General features: G+C 42.9%; 1 protein-coding gene across 1 annotated transcript; it reads right to left on the bottom strand.

Annotated features, from left to right (window-relative positions):
* Positions 1-11,101: 11,101 nt before the first annotated feature.
* LOC148044888 (C-C motif chemokine 18-like) lies at positions 11,102-12,826 on the bottom strand. The gene is made up of 3 exons (XM_087718034.1): positions 12,751-12,826; positions 11,846-11,945; positions 11,102-11,183 (listed from the first exon to the last, which is right to left on the bottom strand). Exons 1-3 carry the CDS (start codon positions 12,824-12,826, stop codon positions 11,102-11,104), a joined length of 258 nt encoding a protein of 85 aa, XP_087574160.1.
* Between the last annotated feature and the right edge of the window lie 8,839 nt (positions 12,827-21,665).

Here is a 21,665-nt window from a genome sequence, read left to right as displayed (position 1 = left end):
AAAATAGGGAAATGCAATTATTATGGCTGGTGCACTTTTCCATGAAGGTCGCACAAAGATACTAGATGTTTCAAGGGCAGCCAACATCACATTTAACATATTCAGGAATCACTTAGGAGTTGATAGATTTTTTTTAAGTACTTACATGATAGATGGCTGGGGACACAAGGCACTTCCATTTTCATAGGATACCAAGATTACATCTACAGTAGGCCTTCTTCTGTAGCGAATACAACAATAGAGCTCTGGAAAACAGGAAAAGAGACTTGTGTCATTTTAATGGTTTCCCTTCCCCAATCATTGAGTGTTGTACCTGAACTTCTCACCTGTTAGTTTACATTCCCCTCATATAATATGGGCAGAAACAAATTCAACAATGATTTCCGCAGAAATTAAGAATGCAGAAATTGTCTCACTTGGGCAGATTCCTTCCTTCCTTCCTTCCTTCCTTCCTTCCTTCCTTCCTTCCTTCCTTCCTTCCTTCCTTCCCAAATATAATGGATTCTTACTAGTATGCTACTAGGAATTGTCACAGCCAGATAGTGACTATGTGTGCCCCAAAGCACTAACTCCCAAAAATCCTACCTGGCACTAGAGGAAACTAAACTTATTTTGGAGAGGAACTTTAGATTTCTCTTACATAGAGAATCCACTTTCCATTTTGTCCACTCAATAGACAATGTTCAATACAGAAAATAATTCTTATCAATATTCATCTCCAGTTCAAAGCCCTTGAGCCAGCACCGTCCAAAGACATTTCTGCAGTCATGGGGCCAACATGACATCACAGAGTGCTATTACCTTCCCACCAAAGTGGTACTTATTTATCGCATTTGCATGCTCTCAAACTGCTAGGTTGACAAGAGCTGAGGCAAGGGCAGGAGCTCTCCCCATCTCTTGACGCTCAGGTCTCGAACCTAAGCTGCCGGCTTTTCAGCCAACAAGTCCAGCGTTTTAACCATGAGCCACCTAACCGCCCTCAGAAGGTAGGTGGGATGCTGAAAAAGAGAACAAAATGAAGTCTTACGGGGCTTAGCCTGAGGTTGGAATAAGAACATAGCAGCAATGAGGAACAAAACGAGGGTAGCCAGGGAGCTGTTCATCTTTGCTCTTGGCTCAAAGGAGAGAAGAAATAGTAGTTGGGGTAGCTTGTGCACCTCCTTAGCTCCATGCTGAGAGGCAGAACTTCTATTCTTATATAGACCACTTGAGGAGAGGGTGGAGATTTGCTGGAAATAAAATCCAGGTGTCATATCTGAATCTCAATTAGGGTCTCAGATTCTGAAAATGGTGCAAGGCTTTGGGGATTTCTAAGAGCGCTGATTTGCCAAAGAAATGAAGGAATACTGGTAGGAAACAAATGAGTTCTCAAGGGAAACTTGCTACAGAATAATATAATGGTCACCAGAAGGCTTCAGATTAGTATCTCACAACCTTGGGAATTGTAAAGTGTCTGGACCTCAACTTCCAGAATTCTCAGGTTCTGGGAATTGAACTCCAGGGATCTTACAGTTTCTAAGATTGAGAAACACGATATAAATTCCCACAAGAGAAGTGGTCGTTTTTCAGTGGATTCTCTATTATAAGCCGTCTTTACCAGCCTCTTGTCACCCAAAACCATGTTGGCTATTAGCATTTTGTTCTAAAACTTCTAGAGCAGTGCTGGCGAACCTTTTTTCCCTGGGGTGCCAAAAGTGCATGTGTGCTGTCGTGTGTGTGCTTGTGTCCACTCCCCCCCTCCATGCGACCTCCAGGCACATGGGTGCACAACCCCACACCCGCCACGCCCTGTTTTGGGGCTAGCAGGCTTCATTGAAGCATCCAGATGCCGGAAACAGCCTGTTTTCCAACTTTCAGTAGGCCCATTTTTTCCTCTATCCAGGCTCCAAGAAAGCCCCTGGAGCTGTGACTTCTCCTGCCCCCCCCCCCAACCTCCGAGGCCCTTGGGAAGCTTGAAACAGCCCGTTTCCTGACTTCCGGTGGGCCTGGTAGGCCCATTTTTCGCCCTTGCCAGGAGGCCGAAAATGCCCTCCCAGAGCCTCCGCACAAGCCCTGTACTTAATTGGCATCACATGGAGACTTCTGGCAGCATGGGTGGGCAAGCTGAAAATCAGCTGGCCAGGGCTCACATGCGTGCTGGAGCGAGCCAGGGCAACACTGGCTTGCCCATGGATATGGCTCCGTGTGCCACCTGTGGTACGAGTGCCATAGGTTCGGCATCATGGCTCTAGAGACTCCAGGCTGAAAAAGGTTGAAACAAATTAAAAAAAAAAATTGTATATACTGAAGCAATTTCCTTCAGTATTTGCTTTCTTTGTTTTTATCTTTGTCGTAGTTTCTCTATTTGTTTCACACTGACACAGATACACTGTTTGGGCAGCCCCATCAAGTAGAAATCAATGTCACATGACCCCCAAGTTCTGTATTTCTCGACCCAAATAAATTATAAGTTCAAACAGAAGCTGAAGTCCCAAATTTTATGTACAATAAAAGGTACAATAGCCACAGAAAGATAAGTTTATTGTGATTGTGGGAAAGTCACCTGTTTTCCCTACAATCGTGTATTCCTCCTGTCCCAAAGACCTTACTTCTTTACTGAGGATGACATTTCTTCTGAGAACAATGCAATTTCTTCTGAATTGATGCCCAATTATCAAAAGCATTTAAATAATAATAATCTTGATCCCAAATGGGAAGGATTTGGCTAGATTCACATGATATACCATGCAAAGAATATGGATTGGGTGATTGTAGTTAGTTTGTAGTAGTTTGTAGTTTATTGATCTTGTATGCCGCCCACTCCCGAAGGACACCGGGCGACTCACAATAAACAAGGGAAGGGGATAAATAAACAAGACAACACGTTAAAATACGCAACATTTACACAGTTATCGTGGGGCTGGATATTTCACAAGCATTATTTTATTGTATTTACTGATGAAGAAAGAAAGAAAGATTTATATTTTTCTTGCAAATATATATCTTTGTGTACCCTATCTTTAATAAGCTTGTAAGGAACCAGAAAATGTTGAATAAATACTTTAATAAAGCATATATTTTAATAAAAACAAAATATCTTGCAACAGATTGTTTTCCTTTGTGTTCATAGAACTGAGAACATAAAATATCATGGAATCATAGGGATGGAAGGGACCTCAGAGATCTTCTAGTCTAGTCTCCCTGCTCAAGGCAGGAAAACTTATACCATCCCAGTCAAATGGTTGCCCTATTTTTGAAAATTTCCAGTGATGGAGCCATAATTCCACAAGGCAAGCTATTCCATTGATTAATTGTTCTCTTTGTCAGAAAATTTCTCCACCTTCTAAGATAAATTTCTCTTTAACAAGCTTCCACCCATTATTCTAAAACTGCTTTTTTCAAGAGGCAACTGGACTTTCTGGTTTTTTTGTCTTTGAAGACATTTTGCTCCTCATCCAAGAAGCTTCTTCAGCTCTGACAAATATATTTAAATGATTTAAATATATTTAAATATATTTAAACTTTTTTCTTCTGAGGAGAGACCGCCTGTCAGGCCTACAGTGATATTCCTTTTAGGATTTTTACCTGCCACACTTCCTATTATTTTTCTATGCTGTTTCATTAGTGGGGAATTGGGAGGGGGAATAGTAAGGAGTAGAATTATAGAATGTGTTGTTGTCAAAATAAAACATTCCTTTCTAGAAGCCCAAGGTCATCCGTTATCTCTGCACCTCTGCACCTGACCGGAACTAGATGGGCGGAAATGCCAGTGTGGCAGAGGAATATTGGACCATGTGATGAACTTGTGGGTGTGGGGGCAAGGTCTTCAACTTTCAACTCGGTGGGAACCCAGGAAGCTTTCAGATTCAGGTTTACACAGTTTGTACCAACAAGTCTGTCTTATTAAATTGATACTTTGATGAAAGTTATGTCTTGAACTCTGATTTAATTCATGAACAGCCTTGGTTGCTGCTAGTTCTGCAACCCAGGCCGAATCATACCTACCAGTGCAGCTGAACCAGGCTAAACTAGGAGCAACCTACCTATGCAATGAGCGTACAGAAATACTGACCCTTTGCCACCCTCACTGACACAAGGTAGGCTTAATAGTGGTTCTAGCCAATGTTTAGTTGGCTTCAGCCTTTATTAAGCACCACCAATGCTCTAGACATCTCTTTTCAGCAGCCTCAATTCTCAGTAAACCCTGAGAAGTGATAGGGGATTTAGAAGGGAATGGCCACATGGGTATGATCTGATCCAAATCGTTAAGTGCCTCCCCATTTGAAGCAGTGACCAAGGCTTTAATTGGACTGTGGAGCAAGAGGTGAAGTAATTCTCAGCTACACCTGAACCCTTGGTTTGGTTGCTCAGATTTGCAGCAAGCAGGACATATAGGGGAAACATGAGAGAGAAAAGTAATTTCATTTCCTTATAGCCTAGAATTATTAGGATGCTCTTTTTGTTCAGAATTTGCAGTATTTTGAAGCAAAATACTTATAGCTTTCTTATAGTCTTCTATTGATCATCTGAAGCTCTTATTGGTTTAAGGTCTTCCCTCTTTTCTGCATTCTGAAGTTAAGCATAGCAAAGTTGAAGATATAGTTCCTTCTGAATGTTTTTTTTTTCAATCATTAGTGTAGGAATATTGGGGTTTGGAAACCTTCTCAGAAAACATATCCTCGTCATATTGACTGTAGCTGATCATTGCAGCCAGCATTCAAGATCTCCTCGGTGATCTTCTCGTCTAATAGCCCATCCAAACTGGTTCATCATAAAAGCTAAATGGAGCAAGTAGGTACACAGGCTTCTGAACATGAGTGGTTAGTAGAAGAGTAATTGTTCCCACCCATTCCACAGCTCATATACCTCAAACATTCATTTGCTCCCTAATTGTCTTCAGGATTAGAGCAGCCCTACATTCTCTAGTATAAGTTTTGACTCATTGAACAATTATAAGGAATTGTTAGGATAAGACGTAATGATTTTTGAATGAAGTAAAAGTATATGGAGTGCATTAGTCTGAAAACAACGGGAACATTGTGCATAAGATCACTGTCTTCTCAGAAAAACGAGGTCTGAAAGGCAAGATGTTGCCTTGTGAAGCAAAGAAAGTCCTACAATTACACAGTACTTTCTATGATTTTCTAAACATGGCATTGCAACGTTTCTTGACTATCACATACATCGTATAGAGCCAAGATGGCACAGTGGTCAGAGTGACTTAAAGACTTTTAAAGCTGAAGGTCTGACTGACTGAAGTGAGTTGAGGATTCATTGTACAGTCATTGCATTCAGTCCTCCCATTCAAATCTCAAAACTGCAACTTTAGTTTGGCAGTTCAAATCTCACTGGCTCAAGGTTGACTCAATCTTCCATCCTTCAGAGATGGATAATATGAGGATCCAGATTGTTGAGGGCAATAAAATATCTCTGTAAACTGCTTAGAGAGGGCTGTAAAAGCACTATGAAGTAGTATGTAAGTCTAAGTCCTATTGCTAGATATATATATAGAGAAAGGCAGTTTACCTCTTCTTCTCCTTCAGTCTCTGGCTCGCTATCAGCTTCATTCTGAGGGAGCCCAGTGCAGGGTGAAGTGACAGCTTTCACGGATCCTTGAGGGATCTAGCGGTTCTGGATGACCGCCAATGACTGGGTGGACATTTCGGTCACCCTGGCCTCATCCAAAGTTGACTGGAAGGGCACCTTAGGCTTAGCCAACAAATGGAGTTGGAGGGGAAGGTCCCTCACCCCGCAGACCAAATGATCCAGCATTGAATTTGCAGTGAAGGATTGCAGAGCCGCCACATAGTGGTTTGTAGACTCCCTATCGGTCTGGTTCTTATTATAGAAGGCATGGTGGCAGGCAATGCTTTAAGATGATGGGGCATAGTGGTTCTTTAATTTCATTAACAGCGTCTCCCATGGCACTAAGTGGATAGAGACCAGCGCAGAGAGAACCTGGGCTGTGTCAAACATCTCAGTGCTACACACAGTCAAGAAATAGGAACATTTACGTTCACTGGAGATTTCAGAGAGATCGTTGGCTGTGAGGAAACATTCAAATCTTTCCACCTATGATTCCCACATTTCTGTAGTAGGGCTGAATGGTGTGAAGGACGTGAGGGCAGCTATCGTTGTCAAACTGTGGCACAGTGAGGGATGCATTTGGCCCGGCTGAGGTAACAACCTCTCATCGTTCCCAGTGACTAGCTTGTCCATGAGGTGTTCAGCTCTTTGTGTTAGTGCTCAGCTCAGATTGCCTCCTTAGCACTCAATCCCACCTTCCTCCCCAATATTAAATACTGGGAACCGTGGGTAGATCGAGTAATGATTAAGGTGAGGCAGGCTTAACAAGCTAACATTTACAGTATTTCTAACAATTCAACAAGCACAGACCGGCAACAAGCTGGGAGGCAGAAAGCGAATGCTGTTCCCGTTTGACAGTTCCTTTAAATAGCCTGGTGTAAAAACCAGCCAACCAATCTGCTTTCGGAACTTTCCCACTCAAACTGCGGGCCAATCAGGGACTCCGTATGCGACAATCTAGAACTAAATAGAAATTTCCTGACAGTTAGAACAATAAATCAGTGGAACAACTTGCCTCAAGAAGTTGTGAATGCTCCAACACTGGAAGATTTTAAGAAGATGTTGGATAATGATTTGTCTGAAATGGTGTAGGGTTTCCTGTCTCAGCGGGGGGTTGGACTAGAAGACCTCCAAGGTCCCTTCCAAATCTGTTGTTATGTTCTGTTAATACAGGGGTTAAGTAAACAAAAGTTGATAAAGTGAACCTATTGTACCTGTTGGGTGTTTTTACTTGGAAATCAAAAGTAAACACCAGTTTCTGGCAATAAACATTGTAAATCTCCATCATGTGACCACAGGATGCTTCCAATGGCCATGAATGCAGATCAGCTGCCAAGAACCCCATTGCAATGATGTGAGTGGAGAGGGGAACTTTGGAACCAAGCCCTAAGTAGCTCTAGCCTCGCTAGAGACCTCCCGAGGGCTTTTGGAACTTCCAGCAGTTGCTGACTCCTTGTAATCACTGTGTGCTCATCTGGTTTTTCAATCTGAGCTGGGGAGGGCAACATTCTTGACCCTTGGAGCAGCATCTTGCTCACCAGAAACCCCTTCACACTGGGGCAGGTTATAAGGCTCTATGCCTGGTGCTGAATCAATGAAAGAGCCCGGAGATGCTAGGTACTGTCTATTTTGTTATCCAACAGCCTTCCTCACCAAATTGGTAGATGTGGTCTAAAGGGTGATGTTGGAAACTCAAAGAGAGCCCAACATTCATTCTGAAGCTGCTTCAGCAGAGCTAACTTAAATGTTATGCTTTCTATGACAGATTATGGATGTATCTCAAACTTTTACTGGACATAAATTGCTAGAACATCGCCTGATAGAAAGGGTACCTTTGGCACCAGGCTGTCTTGTCAGTGACATTTGGTTTGTGATGTCATGTCATGTGTTTGTGATGTCATGCTCTTGAAAAAGTGTGGGCATGTGACTGGCGTGTGCATGTGTTCCTATAGTAATAATTGTCATTGGAGACTCAAGTAAAATGGACAATGTTCCTCCAGGCCTTCCTGTTCTCCACCATCCTTAAATGAGTCCATTTAAGCGCACACCTACTATTCAGTGACTCCATCCAGCCACCTCATTCTCTGTCGTCCCTTTCTTCTTTTGCACTCAGTCTTTCCCAGCATTAGGCTGTTCTCCAGTGAGTCTTTCCTTCTCATTAGGTGGCCAAAGTATTTGAGTTTCATCTTCAGGATTTGGCCTTCCAAAGAGCAGTCAGGGTTCATCTCCTCTAGGACTGACCGGTTTGATTGCCTTGCAGTCCAAGGGACTCGCAGGAGTCCTCTCCGGCACCATAGTTCAAAGGCCTCAATTCTTTGGTGCTCAGGCTGTCCAACTTTTACAGCCATACGTTGCAACTGGGAAAACCATAGCCTTGACTATGGGCACTTTGGTTGACAGAGTGATGTCTCTGCTTTTTAGTATGCTGTCTAGATTTGCCATAGATTTCCTCCCAAGGAGCAAGCTTCTTTAAATTTCTTGGCTGTAGTCCCCATCTGCAGTGATCTTGGAGCCCAGGAAAACTACTACCTCCATTTCTTCCCCACCTATTTGCCAGGAATTGAACGGGCCAGATGCCATAATCTTAGTTTTCTTAATGTTGTGTTTCAAGCCAACTTTTGCACTCTTCTTCTTCGCCCGCATTAAGAGACTCTTTAGTTCCTCTTCCCTTTCTCCCATTAGAGTGGTATCATCTGCATATCTGAGGCTGTTGATATTTCTCTTGGCAATCTTAATTCCAACTTTTGATTTGTCCAGCCCTGTGTTTCTCATGATCTGCTCTGCGTATAAATTAAATAGACAGGGAGGCAGTACAGAGAGAGAGAGAGAGAGGGAGGGAGGGAGGGAGGGAGGGAGGGGAGGAGGGAGGGAAGGAGGGAGGGAGAGAGAGAGAGAGAGAGGGAGAGAGAGAGAGACTTTTGAGACAGGGCATCAGAATTTCAATGTGTGCCAGTGTGTACACAGAAAAGTGACAATGCCGGTTATCTTAACACAAGCATGCTCAAATATAATTGTAAGAACATGTTCCTTTGAGGAAAAATTATAAATGTGACATTGTGTTTTTTTACGTAGACTTGGGATGATAGCAGTATATGTAATTGTTAGTGCTGGGCTAGAAAGGCCTAGCCGCTTGCTTCCCTGAGGATGGGTCACTTTGGGCCTGTCCTTTCCTCAGCCCAAGAAAGGAAGAGTATTGTAACATGATGTAAATTTAAGAGAGGTTGAACTATATCTATGCTTATAAAACTTTCTCCAGCTTTAACTTTTATTTTTTTGCCTTTTTTCCTTTTCCTTTGATTTCTTTCTCTCCCTTAGTTTCTATTAATTTGTTTAGTTTTTCTTGTTTCAATGTTTTAATAAAACATATATGGATTAAAATGAAAAAGAAGGAAAGAAAGAATTGTGGATTGTTAACCAAAAGTCAACAGCAAGTGTCCCATAAAACGACCATAACAAACAGTATCCGTTAAAGGATCTGTTTCAAAATATCCTAGTAATTGTAGTAATGTGAGCCTCCTCTACAGAATAGCACAGGCAGTTTAAGCATTATGAAAAAAGAACCTGACCCCAGGTTCACAAAAACTGTTTCACATCTGCACAGATCAGCCCAATGATGTTTAAATTGCAGTATTGTGCACAGGTTCATTAGCACATTTTTAAAGAAAAGACTTCCTGTCCATGAAGTAGGAGTGGTAATAACTACAGGTTTTCATGTTGGGAATCCCAGATTTGCAGAAACTCCCACCTGTATTAATTACAATGCCACATGGTTGATACTCGTGTTAAGGAGGAGAGAAGCAACTTAGAACCAAGGAGAAACTTCCTGACCATGAGAACCATTAACCAGTGGAACTTCTTGTCTCCAGAATTTGTGAGTGCTCCATCACTGGAGGCTTTCAAGAAGAAACTGGACAGCCATTTATCCAGGATGGTATAAAGCAGTGATGGCTAATCTTTTTGTCGTTGCGTGCCATAATGCAATGTGTGTGCGACAGCTGCACGACACCTGCCTCCTCGAATGCGTGTGCAACCCCCCACGTGACACACCCCATGCACACATGCATGATTTTGATTTGATTTTATTAAGTTTGTATGCCGCCCTATTCCTGAGACACTCAGGGCAGAATACGCAGATATGTACGCAATACCACATATACACCCCACCCAGTGCATGCACCCCACCCCCATGTATGCATGTGCATCTACTGCGTGCGCACTGCCTCCCACTCATACTGGGCAGAGGCCCAAAAACCAGCTGGTTGGTGGGAGGAGCATGGACATGCGCAGTGAGGCTGAACTGGGGCAACTGGCTCGCGTGCCCGCAGAGAGGGCTCTGCGTGCCACCTGTGGCATAGGTTCATCACCACGGGTATAAAGTCTTCTGCTTGAGCAGGGGGTTGGACTAGAAGACCTCCAATGTACCTTCCAACTCTATCATTCTACGTTCTACCTTCTAATAGTGAGGAAGATAGCCAAGCCCCAGGCACCTGTGCAAGATCAGCCAAGGTTTCACCAAAGTGTATTTAATGCTGGTGTTGGCTAAATGCCAAAGCTCGGAAGCTAAGAGGAATTTCCTATTGTCGTTTACACTGAGTTAATTAAAGTGCAGTCTCTTGAAATGACTTTAAACATGCCATTCCAGGTTTCTTGCCACCTGGGCTAAGATGCTGTTTGTGATAAGCAAACTTTTGATTACTTATAAACAACCACTCCCCCCTCTCCTCCCCTTCCCCCATCCTTGCAAACAGAGAAAACCTGCAAGGCTTCAATGTTAAAGCAACATCCACCTGGCATCAAAATCCCTACTGCATACAACCACATAAGCAGCAGTATAAGGTGGGGTTTCTTTTTAAGAATAGGAGTGCTGGAAATGAAGAGAAAACCAACAAGAGTAGAGCCGTTTCAGAATGGAGCCTCGTCTTACGTGAGTATAATGAACAGACAAAAGAAATAGCCCCAATGGTGGATTTCAATAGCTTTTACTCCACCTTCCACGCTGCTTTCGAAGGCTTCACTCTGAATACAGAGGATCTCCACTGCCTTGTATGCTGCTGCTTCCCTGTCTCATAGGTTCCAGTGCACCGACAGCACAGTCAATGGAGGGTATAGTGGTATGTGGGAATGACCTAGGGAGTCAGGGCAGACAAAGTCTGAAAAGGAGCATTGTTATGAATGGTGGTGCAGGAGCAGATGGACGGTCCAAGAATCCCCACTTCCAGGGAAGGAGAAGGGCCAGAGCCCAGACAGAGTCCTAGTCAATCTTTCAATGAAATAAGAATTGTTGGGTAACCTGAAGGAGCTCTCAGAAAAGATTTCAAACATAGACAAGCAGAGAGATGTATGGATTCCATCACCCTGAGATTTATTCGTATTTCATCTTCCATCAATGACGTTTAAGTTAGGAATGTGCAAGGTTAGGAGTGTGCAAGAATAAGAGTCACACGTGTTCTTTTTTTCCATCTTCGAAGCATTTTAAAAGCTTCGACTTCTTGGAGATTCTCCGGGTGAATTTAAAGGAGGTGGGATGTTGTCAGTTTTAAGACAAATCTCTTATACGATCCTGGACCCATTTTTCTTTGGGATCTGCACAAACCCGCCTGTTCTTCTTTGTGATAAATCTGCAGAAGAGACATAAACATGCATATTTTGTCACAAGATGGAACGAAAACAATTTTCTACAATTGACACCACACTCAGTATTCAAGGGCGCAGATCCCCTCCCATCAGTTGCCCTCCAGAGGCTCTTGTTGGAAATTGAATTCATGAAAAGGGGTGCATTGGCAGATGTCCACTACACCTTTCAATGAAATTCAATATTTAAGCTAAAGGACTGATTTCCCTGAAAGTTGTAGATTGAAGTGTTGAACTAAACCTGCACACAGGCCCCTTCAAGAGGGAGATAAATTTAAATTTTGGCATAGGGATATCTGCAGAGGGGGTGACAAATAAATCAAGATAGCAGCCAAGTACCTTGCAATTGAAACCCACCTCTTCATTAATATTTATTGCAAAAATATGAATATATTTTTTTTCTGAGTGAAGAACATTCTGGACTCATTGTGATCTGTTGGGTGGGAATGCCTATCCACAAGGACAGCAACTCATTTTACATTTAAGTTAAATTCACATAAAGTCAAAATAGGGAAATGCAATGACTATGGCTGGTGCACTTTTCCATGAAGGTCTTGCAAAGATACTAGATGTTTCAAGGGCAGCCAACATCACATTTAACATATTCAGGAATCACTTAGGAGTTGATAGATTTTTTTTAAGTACTTACATGATAGCTGGCTTGGGACACGAGGGATTTCCATTTTCAAAGGACTTCAAGATTTTCTTTGGAAAAGGCCTGCTTGCGTAGCGAAGACAACACTTGATCTCTGGAAAACAGGAAAAGAGACTTGTGTCATTTTAATGGTTTCCCTTCCCCAATCATTGAGTGTTGTACCTGAACTTCTCACCTGTTAGTTTACATTCCCCTCATATAATATGGGCAGAAACAAATTCAACAATGATTTCCGCAGAAATTAAGAATGCAGAAATTGTCTCACTTGGGCAGATTCCTTCCTTCCTTCCTTCCTTCCTTCCTTCCTTCCTTCCTTCCTTCCTTCCTTCCTCCTTCCTTCCTTCCTTCCTTCCTTCCTTCCCAAATATAATGGATTCTTACTAGTATGCTACTAGGAATTGTCACAGCCAGATAGTGACTATGTGTGCCCCAAAGCACTAACTCCCAAAAATCCTACCTGGCACTAGAGGAAACTAAACTTATTTTGGAGAGGAACTTTAGATTTCTCTTACATAGAGAATCCACTTTCCATTTTGTCCACTCAATAGACAATGTTCAATACAGAAAATAATTCTTATCAATATTCATCTCCAGTTCAAAGCCCTTGAGCCAGCACCGTCCAAAGACATTTCTGCAGTCATGGGGCCAACATGACATCACAGAGTGCTATTACCTTCCCACCAAAGTGGTACTTATTTATCGCATTTGCATGCTCTCAAACTGCTAGGTTGACAAGAGCTGAGGCAAGGGCAGGAGCTCTCCCCATCTCTTGACGCTCAGGTCTCGAACCTAAGCTGCCGGCTTTTCAGCCAACAAGTCCAGCGTTTTAACCATGAGCCACCTAACCGCCCTCAGAAGGTAGGTGGGATGCTGAAAAAGAGAACAAAATGAAGTCTTACGGCGCTTAGCCTGAGGTTGGGATAAGAACATAGCAGCAATGAGGAACAAAACGAGGGTAGCCAGGGAGATGTTCATCTTTGCTCTTGGCTCAAAGGAGAGAAGAAATAGTAGTTGGGGTAGCTTGTGCACCTCCTTAGCTCCATGCTGAGAGGCAGAACTTCTATTCTTATATAGACCACTTGAGGAGAGGGTGGAGATTTGCTGGAAATAAAATCCAGGTGTCATATCTGAATCTCAATTAGGGTCTCAGATTCTGAAAATGGTGCAAGGCTTTGGGGATTTCTAAGAGCGCTGATTTGCCAAAGAAATGAAGGAATACTGGTAGGAAACAAATGAGTTCTCAAGGGAAACTTGCTACAGAATAATATAATGGTCACCAGAAGGCTTCAGATTAGTATCTCACAACCTTGGGAATTGTAAAGTGTCTGGACCTCAACTTCCAGAATTCTCAGGTTCTGGGAATTGAACTCCAGGGATCTTACACTTTCTAAGATTGAGAAACTCGATATAAATTCCCACAAGAGAAGTGGTCGTTTTTCAGTGGATTCTCTATTATAAGCCGTCTTTACCAGCCTCTTGTCACCCAAAACCATGTTGGCTATTAGCATTTTGTTCTAAAACTTCTAGAGCAGTGCTGGCGAACCTTTTTTCCCTGGGGTGCCAAAAGTGCATGTGTGCTGTCGTGTGTGTGCTTGTGTCCACTCCCCCCCTCCATGCGACCTCCAGGCACATGGGTGCACAACCCCACACCCGCCACGCCCTGTTTTGGGGCTAGCAGGCCTCATTGAAGCCTCCAGATGCCGGAAACAGCCTGTTTTCCAACTTTCAGTAGGCCCATTTTTTCCCCTATCCAGGATCCAAGAAAGCCCCTGGAGCTGTGACTTCTCCTGCCCCCCCCCCCCAACCTCCGAGGCCCTTGGGAAGCTTGAAACAGCCCGTTTCCTGACTTCCGGTGGGCCTGGTAGGCCCATTTTTCGCCCTTGCCAGGAGGCCGAAAATGCCCTCCCAGAGCCTCCGCACAAGCCCTGTACTTAATTGGCATCACATGGAGACTTCTGGCAGCATGGGTGGGCAAGCTGAAAATCAGCTGGCCAGGGCTCACATGCGTGCTGGAGCGAGCCAGGGCAACACTGGCTTGCCCATGGATATGGCTCCGTGTGCCACCTGTGGTACGAGTGCCATAGGTTCGCCATCATGGCTCTAGAGACTCCAGGCTGAAAAAGGTTGAAACAAATAAAAAAAAATTGCATATACTGAAGCAATTTCCTTCAGTATTTGCTTTCTTTGTTTTTATCTTTGTTGTAGTTTCTCTATTTGTTTCACACTGACACAGATACACTGTTTGGGCAGCCCCATCAAGTAGAAATCAATGTCACATGACCCCCAAGTTCTGTATTTCTCGACCCAAATAAATTATAAGTTCAAACAGAAGCTGCAGTCCCAAATTTTATGTACAATAAAAGGTACAATAGCCACAGAAAGATAAGTTTATTGTGATTGTGGGAAAGTCACCTGTTTTCCCTACAATCGTGTATTCCTCCTGTCCCAAAGACCTTACTTCTTTACTGAGGATGACATTTCTTCTGAGAACAATGCAATTTCTTCTGAATTGATGCCCAATTATCAAAAGCATTTAAATAATAATAATATTGATCCCAAATGGGAAGGATTTGGCTAGATTCACATGATATACCATGCAAAGAATATGGATTGGGTGATTGTAGTTAGTTTGTAGTAGTTTGTAGTTTATTGATCTTGTATGCCGCCCACTCCCGAAGGACACCGGGCGACTCACAATAAACAAGGGAAGGGGATAAATAAACAAGACAACACGTTAAAATACGCAACATTTACACAGTTATCGTGGGGCTGGATATTTCACAAGCATTATTTTATTGTATTTACTGATGAAGAAAGAAAGAAAGATTTATATTTTTCTTGCAAATATATATCTTTGTGTACCCTATCTTTAATAAGCTTGTAAGGAACCAGAAAATGTTGAATAAATACTTTAATAAAGCATATATTTTAATAAAAACAAAATATCTTGCAACAGATTGTTTTCCTTTGTGTTCATAGAACTGAGAACATAAAATATCATGGAATCATAGGGATGGAAGGGACCTCAGAGATCTTCTAGTCTAGTCTCCCTGCTCAAGGCAGGAAAACTTATACCATCCCAGTCAAATGGTTGCCCTATTTTTGAAAATTTCCAGTGATGGAGCCATAATTCCACAAGGCAAGCTATTCCATTGATTAATTGTTCTCTTTGTCAGAAAATTTCTCCACCTTCTAAGATAAATTTCTCTTTAACAAGCTTCCACCCATTATTCTAAAACTGCTTTTTTCAAGAGGCAACTGGACTTTCTGGTTTTTTTGTCTTTGAAGACATTTTGCTCCTCATCCAAGAAGCTTCTTCAGCTCTGACAAATATATTTAAATGATTTAAATATATTTAAATATATTTAAACTTTTTTCTTCTGAGGAGAGACCGCCTGTCAGGCCTACAGTGATATTCCTTTTAGGATTTTTACCTGCCACACTTCCTATTATTTTTCTATGCTGTTTCATTAGTGGGGAATTGGGAGGGGGAATAGTAAGGAGTAGAATTATAGAATGTGTTGTTGTCAAAATAAAACATTCCTTTCTAGAAGCCCAAGGTCATCCGTTATCTCTGCACCTCTGCACCTGACCGGAACTAGATGGGCGGAAATGCCAGTGTGGCAGAGGAATATTGGACCATGTGATGAACTTGTGGGTGTGGGGGCAAGGTCTTCAACTTTCAACTCGGTGGGAACCCAGGAAGCTTTCAGATTCAGGTTTACACAGTTTGTACCAACAAGTCTGTCTTATTAAATTGATACTTTGATGAAAGTTATGTCTTGAACTCTGATTTAATTCATGAACAGCCTTGGTTGCTGCTAGTTCTGCAACCCAGGCCGAATCATACCTACCAGTGCAGCTGAACCAGGCTAAACTAGGAGCAACCTACCTATGCAATGAGCGTACAGAAATACTGACCCTTTGCCACCCTCACTGACACAAGGTAGGCTTAATAGTGGTTCTAGCCAATGTTTAGTTGGCTTCAGCCTTTATGAAGCACCACCAATGCTCTAGACATCTCTTTTCAGCAGCCTCAATTCTCAGTAAACCCTGAGAAGTGATAGGGGATTTAGAAGGGAATGGCCACATGGGTATGATCTGGTCCAAATCGTTAAGTGCCTCCCCATTTGAAGCAGTGACCAAGGCTTTAATTGGACTGTGGAGCAAGAGGTGAAGTAATTCTCAGCTACACCTGAACCCTTGGTTTGGTTGCTCAGATTTGCAGCAAGCAGGACATATAGGGGAAACATGAGAGAGAAAAGTAATTTCATTTCCTTATAGCCTAGAATTATTAGGATGCTCTTTTTGTTCAGAATTTGCAGTATTTTGAAGCAAAATACTTATAGCTTTCTTATAGTCTTCTATTGATCATCTGAAGCTCTTATTGGTTTAAGGTCTTCCCTCTTTTCTGCATTCTGAAGTTAAGCATAGCAAAGTTGAAGATATAGTTCCTTCTGAATGTTTTTTTTTTCAATCATTAGTGTAGGAATATTGGGGTTTGGAAACCTTCTCAGAAAACATATCCTCGTCATATTGACTGTAGCTGATCATTGCAGCCAGCATTCAAGATCTCCTCGGTGATCTTCTCGTCTAATAGCCCATCCAAACTGGTTCATCATAAAAGCTAAATGGAGCAAGTAGGTACACAGGCTTCTGAACATGAGTGGTTAGTAGAAGAGTAATTGTTCCCACCCATTCCACAGCTCATATACCTCAAATATTCATTTGCTCCCTAATTGTCTTCAGGATTAGAGCAGCCCTACATTCTCTAGTATAAGTTTTGACTCATTGAACAATTATGAGGAATTGTTAGGATAAGACGTAATGATTTTTGAATGAAGTAAAAGTATATGGAGTGCATTAGTCTGAAAACAACGGGAACATTGTGCATAAGATCACTGTCTTCTCAGAAAAACGAGGTCTGAAAGGCAAGATGTTGCCTTGTGAAGCAAAGAAAGTCCTACAATTACACAGTACTTTCTATGATTTTCTAAACGTGGTATTGCAACGTTTCTTGACTATCACATACATCGTATAGAGCCAAGATGGCACAGTGGTCAGAGTGACTTAAAGACTTTTAAAGCTGAAGGTCTGACTGACTGAAGTGAGTTGAGGATTCATTGTACAGTCATTGCATTCAGTCCTCCCATTCAAATCTCAAAACTGCAACTTTAGTTTGGCAGTTCAAATCTCACTGGCTCAAGGTTGACTCAATCTTCCATCCTTCAGAGATGGATAATATGAGGATCCAGATTGTTGAGGGCAATAAAATATCTCTGTAAACTGCTTAGAGAGGGCTGTAAAAGCACTATGAAGTAGTATGTAAGTCTAAGTCCTATTGCTAGATATATATATAGAGAAAGGCAGTTTACCTCTTCTTCTCCTTCAGTCTCTGGCTCGCTATCAGCTTCATTCTGAGGGAGCCCAGTGCAGGGTGAAGTGACAGCTTTCACGGATCCTTGAGGGATCTAGCGGTTCTGGATGACCGCCAATGACTGGGTGGACATTTCGGTCACCCTGGCCTCATCCAAAGTTGACTGGAAGGGCACCTTAGGCTTAGCCAACAAATGGAGTTGGAGGGGAAGGTCCCTCACCCCGCAGACCAAATGATCCAGCATTGAATTTGCAGTGAAGGATTGCAGAGCCGCCACATAGTGGTTTGTAGACTCCCTATCGGTCTGGTTCTTATTATAGAAGGCATGGTGGCAGGCAATGCTTTAAGATGATGGGGCATAGTGGTTCTTTAATTTCATTAACAGCGTCTCCCATGGCACTAAGTGGATAGAGACCAGCGCAGAGAGAACCTGGGCTGTGTCAAACATCTCAGTGCTACACACAGTCAAGAAATAGGAACATTTACGTTCACTGGAGATTTCAGAGAGATCGTTGGCTGTGAGGAAACATTCAAATCTTTCCACCTATGATTCCCACATTTCTGTAGTAGGGCTGAATGGTGTGAAGGACGTGAGGGCAGCTATCGTTGTCAAACTGTGGCACAGTGAGGGATGCATTTGGCCCGGCTGAGGTAACAACCTCTCATCGTTCCCAGTGACTAGCTTGTCCATGAGGTGTTCAGCTCTTTGTGTTAGTGCTCAGCTCAGATTGCCTCCTTAGCACTCAATCCCACCTTCCTCCCCAATATTAAATACTGGGAACCGTGGGTAGATCGAGTAATGACTAAGGTGAGGCAGGCTTAACAAGCTAACATTTACAGTATTTCTAACAATTCAACAAGCACAGACCGGCAACAAGCTGGGAGGCAGAAAGCGAATGCTGTTCCCGTTTGACAGTTCCTTTAAATAGCCTGGTGTAAAAACCAGCCAACCAATCTGCTTTCGGAACTTTCCCACTCAAACTGCGGGCCAATCAGGGACTCCGTATGCGACAATCTAGAACTAAATAGAAATTTCCTGACAGTTAGAACAATAAATCAGTGGAACAACTTGCCTCAAGAAGTTGTGAATGCTCCAACACTGGAAGATTTTAAGAAGATGTTGGATAATGATTTGTCTGAAATGGTGTAGGGTTTCCTGTCTCAGCGGGGGGTTGGACTAGAAGACCTCCAAGGTCCCTTCCAAATCTGTTGTTATGTTCTGTTAATGCAGGGGTTAAGTAAACAAAAGTTGATAAAGTGAACCTATTGTACCTGTTGGGTGTTTTTACTTGGAAATCAAAAGTAAACACCAGTTTCTGGCAATAAACATTGTAAATCTCCATCATGTGACCACAGGATGCTTCCAATGGCCATGAATGCAGATCAGCTGCCAAGAACCCCATTGCAATGATGTGAGTGGAGAGGGGAACTTTGGAACCAAGCCCTAAGTAGCTCTAGCCTCGCTAGAGACCTCCCGAGGGCTGTTGGAACTTCCAGCAGTTGCTGACTCCTTGTAATCACTGTGTGCTCATCTGGTTTTTCAATCTGAGCTGGGGAGGGCAACATTCTTGACCCTTGGAGCAGCATCTTGCTCACCAGAAACCCCTTCACACTGGGGCAGGTTATAAGGCTCTATGCCTGGTGCTGAATCAATGAAAGAGCCCGGAGATGCTAGGTACTATTTTGTTATCCAACAACCTTCCTCACCAAATTGGCAGAGATGGTCTAAAGCAGTGTTTCTCAACCTTGGCGACTTTAAGTCCTGTGGACTTCAACTCCCAGAATTCTCCAGCCAGCACAGCTGGCTGGAGAATTCTGGGAGTTGAAGTCCACAGGACTTAAAGTCGCCAAGGTTGAGAAACACTGGTCTAAAGGGTGATGTTGGAAATTCTAAGAGAGCCCAACATTCATTCTGAAGTTGCTTCAGCAGAGCTAACTTAAATGTTATGCTTTCTATGACAGATTATGGATGTATCTCAAACTTTTACTGGAGCAATTGCTAGGGCATAGCCTGAAAGAGGAGGTTCCATTGGCACCATGCTGATTTGTCAGTGACATTTGGTTCATGAAAAAGTGAGGGCATGTGACTGGGGTGTGCATGTGTTCCTATAGTAATAATTGTCATTGGAGACTCAAGTAACATGAACAATGTTCCTCCAGGCCTTCCTGTCCTCTACCATCCTCTGGAGTCCATTTAAGCTCACGCCCACTGCTTCAGTGACTCCATCCAGCCACCTCATTCTCTGTCCATCCCCTTCTTCTTTTGCCCTCGGTCTTTCCTCGCATTAGGCTCTTATCCAGTGAGTCCTTCCTTCTCATTAGGTGGCCAAAGTATTTGAGTTTCATCTTCAGGATTTGGCCTTCCAAAGAGCAATCAGGGTTCATCTCCTCTAGGACTGACAGGTTTGATCTCCTTGCAGTCCAAGGGACTCCCAGGAGTCCTCTCCGACACCACAGTTCAAAGGCCTCAATTCTTTGGTGCTCAGCCTGTCCAACTTTTACAGCCATACGTTGCAACTGGGAAAACCATAGCCTTGACTATGGGCACATTTGTTGTCAGAGTGATGTCTCTGTTTTTTAGTATGCTGTCTAGATTTGCCATAGCTTTCCTCCCAAGGAGCAAGCTTTTTTAAATTTCTTGTCTGTAGTCCCCATCTGCAGTGATCTTGGAGACCAGGAAAACTATTACCTCCATTTCTTCCCCATCTATTTGCCAAAAATTGAGAGGGCCAGATGCCATAATCTTAGTTTTCTTAATGTTGAGTTTCAAGCTAACTTTTGCACTCTCCTTCTTCGCCCGTATTAAGAGACTCTTTAGTTCCTCTTCCCTTTCTGCCATTAGAGTGGTATCATCTGCATATCTGAGGCTGTTGATATTTCTCCTGTCAATCTTAATTCCAACTTTTGATTTGTCCAGCCCCATGTTTCTCATGATGTGCTCTGCGTATGAGTTAAATAGACAGGGTGGCAGTACACACACACACACACACACAGAGAGAGAGAGAGAGAGAGAGAGGGAGGGAGGGAGGGAGGGAGGAGAGAGAGAGAGAGAGAGAGAGAGAGAGAGAGAGAGAGAGAGAGAGAGAGAGAGGTTAAACTGTATCTGTGCTTATGAAACTTTCTCTATCTTTAACTTTTATTTTTCTTGCCCTTTTTCCTTTTCCTTTGATTTCTTTTTCTCCCTTAGTTTCTAATAATTTGTTTAGTTATTCTTGTTTAAATGTTTTAATCAAACATATATGGATTAAAATGAAAAAGAAGAAAGAATTGTGGACTGTTAACCAAAAGTCAAGAGCAAGTGTCCCATAAAACCTATAACAAACAGTATCCATTAAAAGATTTGTTTCAAAATATCCTAGTAATTATAGTAATGTGAGCCCCCTCTACAGAATAGCACAGGCAGTTTAAGCATTATGAAAAAAGAACCTGACCCCAGGTTCACACAAACTGTTTCACATCTGCACAGATCAGCCCAATGATGTTTAAATTGCAGTATTGTGCACAGGTCCAATGCCATATTTTAAAAGAAAAATGTTCCTGTCTATGAAGTAGGAGTGGTAATAAGCACAAGCTTTCATGTTGGAAATCCCAGATGTGCAGAAACTCCCACCTGTATTAATTACAATGCCACATGGTTGATACTCGTGTTAAGGAGGAGAGAAGCAACTTAGAACCAACGAGAAACTTCCTGACCATGAGAACCATTAACCAGTGGAACTTCTTGCCTCCAGAATTTGTGAGTGCCCCATCACTGGAGGCTTTCAAGAAGAGACTGGACAGCCATTTATCCAGGATGGTATAAAGCAGTGATGGCTAATATTTTTGTTTTTGTGTGCCATAATGCAATGTGTGTGCAACCCCCGCACGACCCCTGCCTCTTTGCATGCGTGCGCAACCCCCCACATGTCATGCCAATGCACGCATACATGATCCTCCACATGTGTATGCAATCCCACATATGGACCCCACCCCATGCATGCACCCCACCCCCATGCATGCATGCGGATCTCCTGCATACGCACTGCCTCCCACTCATACCCTGCAGAGGCCCAAAAACCAGCTGGTTGGTGGGAGGAGCACGTACATGCGCAGTGAGGCTGACCTGGGGCAACTGGCTCACGTGCCCACAGAGAGGGCTCTGCATGCCACCTGTGGCATAGGTTCACCACCACGGGTATAAAGTCTTCTGCTTGAGCAGGGGGTTGGACTAGAAGACCTTCCAACTCTATCATTCTACGTTCTACCTTCTAATAGTGCGGAAGACAGCCAAGCCCCAGGCACCTGTGCAAGATCAGCCAAGGTTTCACCAAAGTGTATTTAATGCTGGTGTTGGCTAAATGCCAAAGCTCGGAAGCTAAGAGGAATTTCCTATTGTTGTTTATACTGAGTTAATTAAAGTGCAGTCGCTTGAAATGACTTTAAGCCATTCCAGGTTTC

This window comes from Thamnophis sirtalis, unplaced genomic scaffold (genome assembly GCF_051295495.1).
Source record: "Thamnophis sirtalis isolate CommonGarterSnake01/CBP01778 unplaced genomic scaffold, rThaSir2_p1.2 scaffold_6, whole genome shotgun sequence".
Classification (NCBI taxonomy): domain Eukaryota; kingdom Metazoa; phylum Chordata; class Lepidosauria; order Squamata; family Natricidae; genus Thamnophis; species Thamnophis sirtalis.
This window is presented reverse-complemented; position numbering and strand designations above follow the sequence as displayed.

Bases quoted from the DNA above. Each gene is read 5' to 3' on its own strand.
- LOC148044888 (XM_087718034.1), bottom strand. From the start codon at position 12,826: ATGAACATCTCCCTGGCTACCCTCGTTTTGTTCCTCATTGCTGCTATG. The intron at 11,946-12,750 runs GTAAGACTTCAT...CCTGTTTTCCAG, and splicing joins CCAACCTCAGGCTAAGCGCC to AGATCAAGTGTTGTCTTCGC. The intron at 11,184-11,845 runs GTAAGTACTTAA...TCTCTTCTGCAG, and splicing joins TGTCCCAAGCCAGCTATCAT to ATTTATCACAAAGAAGAACA.